At 44.7% G+C, this 12,500-nt stretch overlaps 1 protein-coding gene across 1 annotated transcript in view; it reads right to left on the reverse strand.

The window, feature by feature from the left end:
- cerkl (ceramide kinase-like) overlaps positions 1-12,500 on the reverse strand; it is a 116,987-nt gene that overhangs the window by 86,708 nt on the left and 17,779 nt on the right. Inside the window, exon 2 of the mRNA XM_063213251.1 lies at positions 10,520-10,753. Within this exon, the coding sequence (XP_063069321.1) occupies positions 10,520-10,753 (234 nt within the window). The remainder of the gene's footprint in view (positions 1-10,519; positions 10,754-12,500) is intronic.

Consider the following 12,500-nt stretch of genomic DNA (forward strand, 5'->3'; position numbering starts at 1 on the left):
CTCTCTCTCTCTCTCTCTCTCTCTCTCTCTCTCTCTCAGGGCTGGACAGACCATCTGGCACAGGAGGCATTTCCCGGTGGGCCCAGCACCCTCGTGGGCCCCTATTTTTTCTAAACATTTCTGAAAATGGGGGCCCACAAGGGTGCGGGCCCACAAAGGTGCGGGCCCACAAGGGTGCGGGCCCACCGATGAGTCAGTTCTGGGCTACAACTTAAGAGGGGCCGCTTTAAGCCAAAGGTAGGGGCCTATGAAATCCGTTTTAATTTTTCTCAAATTCCGTTTTATTTTTTCTCAAATTCCGTTTTTTCGGATTTATTTTTTGCCAAATCGGATTTTTTACATTTTTGAACTTATTTTCCCCTTTCACCCCCCCAACAAAATGTCTTAGTTATTTAGTTCAAACTGGTGGGTGGACAGAGCCAACCACTCATGGTTGAATGGTAGGTAGAGAAAAGAAAAGTAAAATTACCTACTAGCTTTTTGTAATATCAGCCCTCAAAAATATTCCAGGTAATAAGGTAGCTGAAATGTACATGCGCATAATTCTATTAAATACACGTGACGCACCAAACTAGAAGGCAAATTCACTTCTGGTGCATTGAAGTTGGACTCAGGCTGCATCAGGTTTTTTCGAATAAGTTTGGCTATATTGCAACGTGCAGCTACATTAGAGACATTTTTGTTCACGTTAAATGTAGGCATTAAATAAATAGCCTCGCAAACACATGTTTTACAAGACGGCCGTTTTCTTCTGATGATGACTTGACCCTTTTTCAAAGTTGCTGCTAACTTTTAGTCACTATGCTCCGTGGCCAACAAAGTTAACAAGACATGATCAAAGCATTGCCTGATCAGTTTTTATTTTACAGCGGTCACGTCTGTTGTAACAAACTCCAAACTCGTGCCTCGCGTCGGATGATTCCATTGTTTATTAAAGTGCAGTGGAGAGCCGCCCGTCTTTTCTGTGTCGCATCGCATTGTCTTGGTAACAGACGGTCAGGACAACGCGTTTATGCCTGACCTCACCTGTTCTACTAGGCAAATTTTGAGTGCTGTTGAGTATTAAGATTTCTTCAATGCTCTGACGGCCAGTGTTAGGACGCGGGAGACAATCGGAAACGCCGCTTGGGAGAGAGATGCGTTCACTGTCAACATGCGCTGACATGGATCATGGATCTGCATAGAACTTTTGCGCATCACCTCATGGGCCAGATATGATATCGTGGCCATATTTTGTGTTTGAAATGTCTTTTAGACTGATAAATGATGACGAAAATAATGGATTTTTAATTTTATCATAAGAAATGAGCAAATTCCGTGCAATTCCGCGTTTATAACCAAATTCCGTTTTAATGTTCACATTCCGTGATTCCGTCCGTGTTTTCCGTATCGCGGAAATCATAGGCCCCTACAAAGGTGCCCGGGACCTATTTCTCCTCCAGTCCAGCCCTGCTCTCTCTCTCCCTCTCTCCCTCTCTCTCTCTCTCTCTGCATTTCTTTTCTTTGGCACCTCCATCCAGTCGTGAGGTGTCCCTGTGATCACAGAGAGCTGAGCACACACACATGCGCACATGGCTGATGGTTTCATCTCCAATTTAGGGTGTCGGACTAAGGCCACTAAAACAGCTTGCCGACATCAAACTGTGTTCAGTGAGCGCCGCTGATTGCCTTGTGTGTTCTCGTGTGCATGTGTGTGTGTGAGAGTGTGTGTGTGTGTGTGTGTGTGTGTGTGTGTGTGTGTGTGTGTGTGTGTGTGTGTGTGTGTGTGTGTGTGTGTGTGTGTGTGTGTGTGTGTGTGTGTGTGTACGCACGGATCTCCATGTGTGTGTGTGTGTGTGTGAGTGTGAGTGTGTGCGTGTGTGTCTGCGTGTGCATCTGTGTGTGCCTTTTCTTTATTCCTTTACACAACAATAAATAAAGCCTGTTCCTTGTCCTTTAGCTCGCCTCCAGGCACTTTATTTTAATTATGTTAATGAATTCATGTCAAGTACAAAGTACGTGCAGACCTCTTACCAAAAGCTCCTCATTGAGACAGAGAGAGAGAGAGAGAGAGAGAGAGAGAGAGAGAGAGAGAGAGAGAGAGAGAGAGAGAGAGAGAGAGAGAGAGAGAGAGAGAGAGAGAGAGAGAGAGAGAGAGAGAGAGAGAGAGACAGCAGGGTTTAAATCCTTACAAGGCTGGGAGGACAAGGCCCCGAAAAACGAGGTTTATGCCAAAATCTACACTGCTGAGAGCCTGAGGGCCAAGCAAAATCAGATGAAGGTACACAGAGCCCACAAAGGGAAACACACACACTTACACAGACTCTCACGTGAGTCTCACACTCTGATACGGTACACACACACACGTGTGAACACACACACACACACACACACACACACACACACACACACACACACACACACACACACACACACACACACACACACACACACACACACACACACACACACACACACACACACACACACACACACACACACACACACACACACACACACACACACACAATTGTGTACGCACTATGCACACATACAAAGACACACACACATATGGTAGAGTACATACAGACACACACACAAATATTCTCTCTCTCTCACACACACACACACACACACACACACGCACGCACACGCACACACACACACACACACACACACGCACGCACACGCACACGCACACGCACACGCACACACTTCTGTACAAACGTACCTCTACACACACACACATACACATGCTCAAACACATGTACACGTGCACAAACACATGTACAAGGTGTATAAGCCAATGCAGAGGCGCACACTCACACTCCGTCCCATTCATACTTTCATACTCAGACACGCAAAGGCGCTTTCATCCCCTCATCCTCAATGACTCACAAATACACACACCTACACACGTGCGAACACACGCGCACGAGAGACACGGTGCTCTCACAAACACACACACACCTACACACGTGCGAACCAGGGCTTGACATTAACTTTTTCGCTTGCCGACCATTGTGGCTAGTGGTTTTCCCGAGTCACTAGCCATCCAGCTATTCTACTAGCCACATTTTTTTTCATCACGAGACTGTACATCTAACCTCAGAAGATGAGGTGCTTAAGGCAAGAAGAGGAGTGCACAGGATTTTACATGGAAATAAAACAAATAGAAACTGAGTAACTGAGCTTTTTCTTGAACTTAAATAAAAACAATGGATACACAAGGGGCAAAGAGCAGAATATACGCTATTCTGATATTTCATACCATAGAATAAGCTACCTGCCAAATTGGCTAGTGACACTGAAACTGTTACCAGCCACAGCCAAGTTTTACCAGCATTTGGCCGGTTGGCAGGTGCCCGTGTCAAGCCCTGGTGCAAACACACGCGCACGAGAGACACGGCGCTCACTCACACACACAATGACATAACAATGAAAAGCTGAGTGACTCACACAAGGCAATCCCTGTAATGACCTCTCTTAGTAACACGCAGTACCTGGTGCTGAACGCCATGGTTACATCACCCCGTATTAGGCCTTAGCTAAAAACCCACAGATTAAAAATGATGCTGCCTACTACATCAGCAGTATCATGCACACAACACGTCCGTCACACAGGTTGTGGATGAGAGCAGAACAACAGGGGTGCATCAGGGTGCGTTTCTCGAAACCATAGCTGCTAACTTCATTAGCTACTTTGTTGTTTCCAATGCAATTTCCCATTGACAACTACCCAAGTTGCTAGCTGGCTAGCTGGCTAGCAACTACGCTTTCGAACCCCCCCCCCCCCCCCCCCACGGTTAGGGGCTAGACATGTGATTTGAAAAATGTTACAAAAATGCTGTCTGCTGTGTGTGACAGTTGAAACCTCTACCACTTCTTATGAGGTGCTAATTAAATGGCCATAAGCAGTCGTTACATCACCTGGTATTAGTTCTTATCTTCAAATCCACAGATTAAATTACAATGACGAGTACACCAGTACTATCATGCACACAACGTCATACAGGCTGCGGATGAGACCAGAAACAACAGGGTGAAACGTTTTTTTAACCTGTTAAAACACAACCTTATAAAAACATGGTGTTACACTGGTATTACTTGCTGGTATTAAATATTGTTACACTGGTTATTACACCTAATTATTATTATTGTACAAAGTACCTAATGTGGTAGATCCACTGTAATAGTGAACCATTAAAATAAAGTGTTACCCAATTTTCAAGTCCTGTATTATTCTTATGGGATGATCAAGTGATCACTGCATAGACAGATGGGCAGAGCAAAGCAGAGCATGCAGGCAGGATGACACAAAAAGGATATATCAGGATATATTATTTGGTAACACTTTACAACAAGGTAAGGAATTCCTGAATTTCCCCCTGGGGATCAATAAAGTTACTCTACTCTACTACTACTACAACAAGGTTACGTGAGTAATGACGGAATAATGTCTGAAGTAATGATTGATTAATAGTAAATAAACGTATGATTCATGTATGCAGTAATGTCTACTCCATTAGCAGTTATGAATTACTCATGGTTGGAGTAATACTGATTCACTATGAAGTAAATGTGGTACATCAAGAGTTAATTAAGAGTGTGAGTTCCAAACGTTAGTGTTAACATTGCTGAAAAAGATCATACCATATTTTTCCGATCATATATGAATCAGACCTTAGTTAAGGGTGCATGAGTAATAATGGAATGATATGGTCAGTAATTGGACAGTATGAATCATTATTACTCCAACAATGAGTAATTTATCACTACTAATGGAGTAGACATTACTGCATACATGAATCATATGTTTATTTACTATTAATCAATCATTACTTCAGACATTATTCCGTCATTACTCACGTAACCTTATTGTAAAGTGTTACCTATTATTTTCCATTGATTGGGTTACACCAGTGGTTTTGAAGCATTAGCAAGATGCCCGTGAGAAATGCTCCTTTTTTATTTCATATTGTGATAACCCCTACAGTAACATGCAACGAAGCAAATCTCTCTCTCTGTCTCTCTCTGTCTCTCTCTCTCTCTCTCTATGTGTCTCTCTGTCTCTCTCTCTCTCTCTCTCTCTCTCTCTCTCTCTCTCTCTCTCTCTATGAGGATTAGGGGAGATTACACATCTTCATTTACAGCGACAGCAGCAGTGTCTGACGCTCCCTGTGTTTTCTGATGACAAAGGATTTTAATGAACGTTTGCTTAGTGCTGATGAAACCTAGAGGGATTTTTGTTAGTGTGTGTGTGTGTGTGTGTGTGTGTGTGTGTGTGTGTGTGTGTGTGTGTGTGTGTGTGTGTGTGTGTGTGTGTGTGTGTGTGTGTGTGTGTGTGTGTGTGTGTGTGTGTGTGTGTGTGTGTGTGCATTTTGTTGGAGTTGGCGCAGGGGGATGAGATGAATGAATGAATGAATAAATGAATGAATGAATGAATGAATGAACTAGTGTGTGTGTGTGCCTGTGTGTGTGTCTGTGTGTGTGTGTGTGTGTGTGTGTGTGTGTGTGTGTGTGTGTGTGTGTGTGTGTGTGTGTGTGTGTGTGTGTGTGTGTGTGTGTGTGTGTGTGTGTGCATAAAAGTGTAACCAAACGGCCTGACTAAAGAAGGTCAACCTCTCTCTCTCTCTCTCTTTTCCGTACCCCACCCCCACCACAGTAACACGCACACGCACACACACACACACACACACACAGGTTGAGAGGGTCCTAACATGTCAGTAACGCACCCGCACACACACACACACACACACACACACACACACACGCGCGCGCGCGCTTCCGTATACCCCCCACACACACTACCGTACACCCACCAACCCACCCACCAACCCACCAACCCAGGCTGCTGGAGGGGGAGAGAGAGTTGAGGGGCCCATCCCAGCCCAGTGAGCAGGGGCAGGCAGTGTGCTGGAGAGGAGCGGACACCTGTCCCTGGCCGGCCCGCGGCGCCCCGGAGCCCCCGGCTGCATCTTGGCAGCGGCCCGCGCTGGAGGAAAAGCAGATAATTACAAACACGCCGGGGTGGCGGCCACCAACCTGTTCCTCCCTCCACCCAGATCCAGCAGGTCCTCGCAAGGCCAACGGGACCACTCCTCCTCCTCCTCCTCCTCCTCCTCCTCCTTTCTCTTTCTCTCTCTCTCTCTCTCTCTCGCTCTCTCTCTCTCTCTCTCTCTCTCTCTCTCTCTCTCTCCTTCTTTCTTTCTTTCTTTATTTCCTTCTTTATTTCCTACTATTCCTCCTCCCCCTCCAACTCTCTCTCTCACTCTCTCTCTCTTTCTCTCTCTCTCTCTCTCTCTCTCTCTCTCTCACTCTCTCTCTCTGTCTCTCCTCTTCCATTGCTCCTCCCCATCTCTCTCTTCCCCTCTCTCCCCTCTCTTTTTCTTTCTCTTCCTCAATTTCTTTTTCCCTCCCTCTCTCTTTCTCCACTCCAGTTCTTTCTCTCTTGCCTTTAGTCTCGCTTCACTGTCTTTCTCTCTTTCCTTCTTTCACGCCATCTCTTACTCTTTCTTCCTTCCTATCTTTCCCCACATCCCTTCCTCTCCCTCCCCCACTTCCTCGTAACCTCACTCTCTTATCTTTTGTCTCTCCCTTACAAAAATCTATCATGGTTTACTATGGTTTACCATGGTTTTAATTAGGGGTGTTAATAGTAATCGAAATGTATCGATGCATCGATCCTACAGCCGACAATTTAATCGTATTGTATTGTATCTTATCGTGGGGCACTCTTAAGTATTGAAAATAATCGATTCGCTGTCCCCTGTCCAATGCCCTAGCTCCATAACATAACAGAAGTGGAAAAGTAATTGGAAAAAATCGAATCGAATCGAATCGTATCGTATCATATCATATCATGGGGAATTCTTAAATATCGAAAATAATCGAATCCCTGCTTTAAGAAATCGTATCGTCATGGAGGCTGTGATTTGCAGCCCTAGTTTTAATGCAGTAACCATGGTTATACTATGGTTTGTATATAGTAACCATGGTTCTACCATGGTATGTCATGGTTACTCTAAGTACTCTCAACCATCCATAGCTTTACTATATGGCTTATCCATGGTAGTAACCATGGTTTTACTGGGGTATTTCATGGTGATTCTAATAACTATGAACCAACCATAATATAACCATGGTTCTACCATGGTATGCCATGGTTAAACCGTAGTTAAACCATAGTCACAAACCATGCCCAAAAAATCCATAAACCAAATAAAAATCAAATAAAACCATGGTTAGTTTACACCAAGTTTAATTTCCTCTCCTTCCCTATACTAGCTCTCTCTCTAATCCTTTCTCCCTCTCCCTCTCTGTTCATCCCTCCCCCTGTCTACCCCCCCCCCCCCCTTCCTTTGATTTCACTCTCTCTCCCTGGCTCTCACTCGCTTTTTCTCCCTCTCCCTCTCTATCTTGCTTCCCCTTATTCCCTCCTTTTTCTCTTTCATTCTCATTTCATTCAGGGGGCATGAGTCCTGGGCACATCTCGCCATCTCTTACGCTTACTTTCCCTCTCTCTCTACCTCCTTTCCCCCTTAACTTTCCCTCTCTCCCTACCTCCTTTCCTCCTTCACTTTCCCTCTCTCCCTACCTCCTTCACTTTCCCTCTCTCCCTACCTCCTTAACTTTCCCTCTCTCCCCACCTCCTTTCCCCCTTCACTTTCCCTCTCTCCCAAACTCTTTTTCTCCTTCACTTTCTCTCTCCTCCCTCTCAGACCTCAGCAGAGGGAGAGCACTGGGCTCATCTCATATCATCTCTCCTTTCCTTACACTCTCTCCCTCCCTCCCTCCCTCCCTTTCCATCTCTTCTGTCTCAGACCTCAGCAGAGGGAGAGAGACTGCTGTGTGCTCATTTCACTGCACAGCAGCCGTACGCAGTAACCATGACACACTCGTCACACAAAACGGCCGACCAGCCAGGCCAGTCGGCCAGCCAGCCTCCCCTACGACTACGAGCCCCATCTCAATAAGACCCCATCGCGTCTCTCTGCACTCCTCCAGCCTCTTCCTCGCTATCCCTCCTCCTGCCCTCCGCACTCCGGGGCCGAGGGGGGCCCCCTTGCCGAGGGCCACTGTGGCTTCGACCAGGGTCCCCTCCGAGGAACTCCTCTGGATACAACAGCAGAAGTCAGACGTAATGGCCTCATAATAATAACAACTCTGTTATTAGCGAAGCCCGCTCTGCCTGTTTACACCATGTGTTCCCACAGATATTGTACTGTCGACTGCTGCTGATGATGATTACATCCTCGTTTGTAAGCCATATTGGATAAAAGCGACTGCTAAATGTAATGCAATGCAGCAACAACAGCAGCAGCCACATACAGTAATAGTCATATTATCGACAAGGAAAAACAAGCAGCGGTAGCAGCCACTGCCCAGCAAATCAGTTTCACACAGTTAGACTCGTCATCAGTGGTGGAACAACTGCATGCAGGGCCCCAGGGCAAAACACTGATAGGGTACTCCATACAGCCTGCCAAGGTCGTTATAGGGCCCCCCAACACCACCAATGCGAGAGGGCCCTGGGCCCAGGGGCAAACGCCCTGCTTGCACCCCCTATGCGTAGCTCCACCCCTGCTATCACCACGCTAATGTTAATGCTAATGCCATCAAGTCTTGGCGGCCGGTTGAGGTCCAATGTCTGCCCACTTAACGTCCAACGTCTGCCCACTTAACATTTAATTGGCATTAGCAGGGGGCAATGAAAGCCGCAAATGGCTGCTGATGTTTTAGCCCTTGTGCTTCTGCACTGCAGAGTGAGTCCCTTTAAAAGACACTGAGCCTCAATTTAAAAGAGAGAGAGAGAACTCTGACTGTTTGATTGTCCTCTTGGTGTGTGTGTGTGTGTGTGTGTGTGTGTGTGTGTGTGTGTGTGTGTGTGTGTGTGTGTGTGTGTGTGTGTGTGTGTGTGTGTGTGTGTGTGTGTGTGTGTGTGTGTGTGTGTGTGTGTGTGTGTGTGTGTGCACGTGCGTTTGTGTATGTGCATTTTATGACTTTCATGACTTTTCAGAGGGCAGTGTGTTAAATTGGGCGGCAACAAAAGCAAATTGTTACACGAAGAACAGTAAGTGGACATGCAACTGCAAAAAAGACATAAACACACACACACACACACACACACACACACACACACACACACACACACACACACACACACACACACACACACACACACACACACACACACACACACACACACACACACACACACACACACACACACACACACACACACACACCACCTAGTCCATTTGTAAATCCTATTTAAACCACACTGTACATTTAAATATGGAGACCCTAACCTTTTTAAAGCCATATAGTATTTATAATCTCTAGTTATGGGGAAGCCCCTGTTGTTCATTGTACTGCATCGTGTGTAGTGTAGTGTGTGTTTCCTCTACCAATGACACACTGCTCCCCATAGGACTGGTCACCACTGGGGACACTGGCAACAGGGACACACTGCCGCAGTCCAGAGGCCATACAGGCTATGACAGTGTTTCTCAAACCGTTGCAGACCGAGGACCACTTTGTCCCCCAAAAAATGTTCAGGGACCACCTGTCAACTGAATTGATAGTTGACTGGTGTTAATTTGACACTGCTAATTTTGATGCAGATCACTTACTTTTTATTCACATTACAAGCCTGTCTTGTTACGTGATAACATGACTTCAGCTATGTTTACCTTTGTAATATTTTTACAAATATAGCCTACTGCTAGCTTGTCTTGGAAAAGTAAAAATCCCCTCGCGGACCACCTGAGCTCTGTCATGGACCACTAGTGGTCCCCGGACCACACTTTGAGAATCACTGGGCTATGAGGTAATGCTCCTGGTGGACATTTACTGCAGTGTTCAAACACACCTTCCAACTAATATACTGTACCAGTGAGGGATAAAAGCATGTAATGTCCATGGCACCGCATCAATGCCAAAACTTCTCCTTCATGGTGTGAAATTTGTGAACAACTGAAGATGTCTTGACTACAAACTGTTGTCCTGGAGGAATATAAGAAGACTTTTTTACACCCAACACCTCGTTTTGAAAGTGTTTCTACAGCATTACCACATTGTTGTATTAAAAAATGAAGGAGTAAGGAGTAATGTCCCCCAGTGGCAGCCGAGCAACCCCCCTTTCAGCTGTATCCTTCAACGGCTCCCTCCTCTCCCTGACTGTAGAGAGCGATAGAGACCCCGTTGAGAAGCACTATTGTATCTTGTAAAAACAAAGGAAATACGCCCTCAGCGCTTCTAATTTGACAATCCGGTGCAACCAGAGCAGGACTAAATAATAAGTGCAAAGGGAAAAGAATCTGGTGCCACACGGATGTCTATTTTCTGTTATTTATTTTTTCAGTGCAGTAAGACTAACGTTTCGACATGCGCCTTCCACCTCGATGGCCTCTGATGAAGACGCATGTCGAAACGTTAGTCTTACTGCACTGAAAAAATAAATAACAGAAAATAGACATCCGTGTGGCACCAGATTCTTTTCCCTTTGCACTATTGTATCTTGTCACTTGGTACGTACCCTTGAGCAGGGCCTTCAGGTGCTTGAACCAGACCTCACAGTGGTCCACGCTCAGGTTGTGGAGGTGCAGCTCGTCGTCCTTGAGTTTGGTGCCCTTGCGGCGGACATAGAAGAGGGTGATGCCGAGCAGCGTGCCGCCGACCTTCTGGCCAATGGAGCGCCGCCTCTTCGTCTTCACGCCAAACACGTCCCGCAGCTCCACAAACGCCTCCTTCCTGGGTACAGACGGATCCCCTGGTGGAAATACATCATGAACATACATTACATTGCATCACATTACATTACATTTCATTGCCAGGGGTGATGGTGAAACAAAATCCTGAGCCTGAACTTTTTTCCCTGCTCTAACAACGACGACAAGATACTGCATAGTGACGTAACGTAGGCCTATTTTGACCCATTATTCAAAGATTTAATAGCCTGTGTATGACCATTATTCAAGCCTGATAGTAGAAGAAAACCCTGAACCTCTAACACTTTCTGAGATAAGAATAACCTAATGGCTAATTATTATTATTTGCAAACTCTGTCAAGCCTGAAATCAGGCATGGAGCCTGAATACTATCAGCCCTGCATTACGTTACACTTAGCTAACGCTTTTTATCCAAAGTTACAGATATTGCAGCCTATTGGTTACAGTCCCTGGAACAGTGTGGGGATAGGTGCCTTGCTCAAGGGCACCTCAGCCTTGGCATGAGGAAGGGATTGGTAAGGGAAGGGATTGAACCTGCAACCCTGTGATTTACAGTTGAACACTAACCATTACTGCACGGCTGTCCCTATACTGATGCTGCATATCATGTTGCCATATCTTGTGATGTCTGACGCATGTTAAATAAATGTATTCAAGCACACATACATACACATGTACTGTACGTACACACGTGTGTGCATGCGTGCGCGCCTGTGTGTGTGTGTGTTCGTACATTGATGTGACAACCTTCTATACATAATGAATAGAAATTACGGTCTTGATGGAACATTTGAGAATCGCTTTGAACCCCAAAGGTGTTTTTGTAACACAAGTAGGATAAGGGTTATTTTACATTTTGTGTTATCTACGTGTTAATTTAACAGTCAAAAGGATATAGCTATATATAAATCCTCAAAAGTGTTACAACCATCTCTGTGGGGCTCAATTTAATGCTGATCTTTTCCCTCTGCCTGTTAGGTACATGCAAGACACACATCTGCTGAACCTCAAATTGCAGTTGACCGAAAAATGTAATGGATTATTTTGATGATGATCTGATTAAGCTTCAGGGGACAACAACATTCACACCTTTTTAAATTGCACAACAACACATTAATTGAAATAAAGACAAGGTTCATTACTTCACTCTGCAGATATATCTTACAGTTATCTTCAATCACAACATGGGTTTTTAGGGGGGAACGAGGCCAAGTCCTGAGTTGTGTGCTCTCCCTCGACTCAAAACTAAATTATATTTATTATAACACTCCAAATGAAAACATCAATTAAGTGGCACAAAAGTCAGACATATTCAGGTATATTACTATATTACATTTACTCAGTCTTGAGTATAGTATTAAAGGAATGTGTATGCACAAAATAAACGAAGGCGAAATTGTGAACAGCATACAAATGAGTCACCCCCCACACCAAGGAAATGATAGACATTTATCCATTTATTAGGTATACATGCATAACTGTCTCTCTCTAGATCGATTGATCTATCTATCTATCTATCTATCTATCTATCTATCTATCTATCTATCTATCTATCTATCTATCTATCTATCTATCTATCTATCTATCTATCTATCTATCTATCTATCTATCTATCTATCTATCTATCTATCTATCTACACACAGTATCTATCTATCTATCTATCTATCTATCTATCTATCTATCTATCTATCTATCTATCTATCTATCTATCTATCTATCTATCTATCTACACAGTATATATCTATCTACACACAGTATCTATCTATCTATCTATCTATCTATCTATC

This window comes from Engraulis encrasicolus, chromosome 13 (genome assembly GCF_034702125.1).
Source record: "Engraulis encrasicolus isolate BLACKSEA-1 chromosome 13, IST_EnEncr_1.0, whole genome shotgun sequence".
In the NCBI taxonomy this organism is placed as follows: Eukaryota; Metazoa; Chordata; class Actinopteri; order Clupeiformes; family Engraulidae; genus Engraulis; species Engraulis encrasicolus.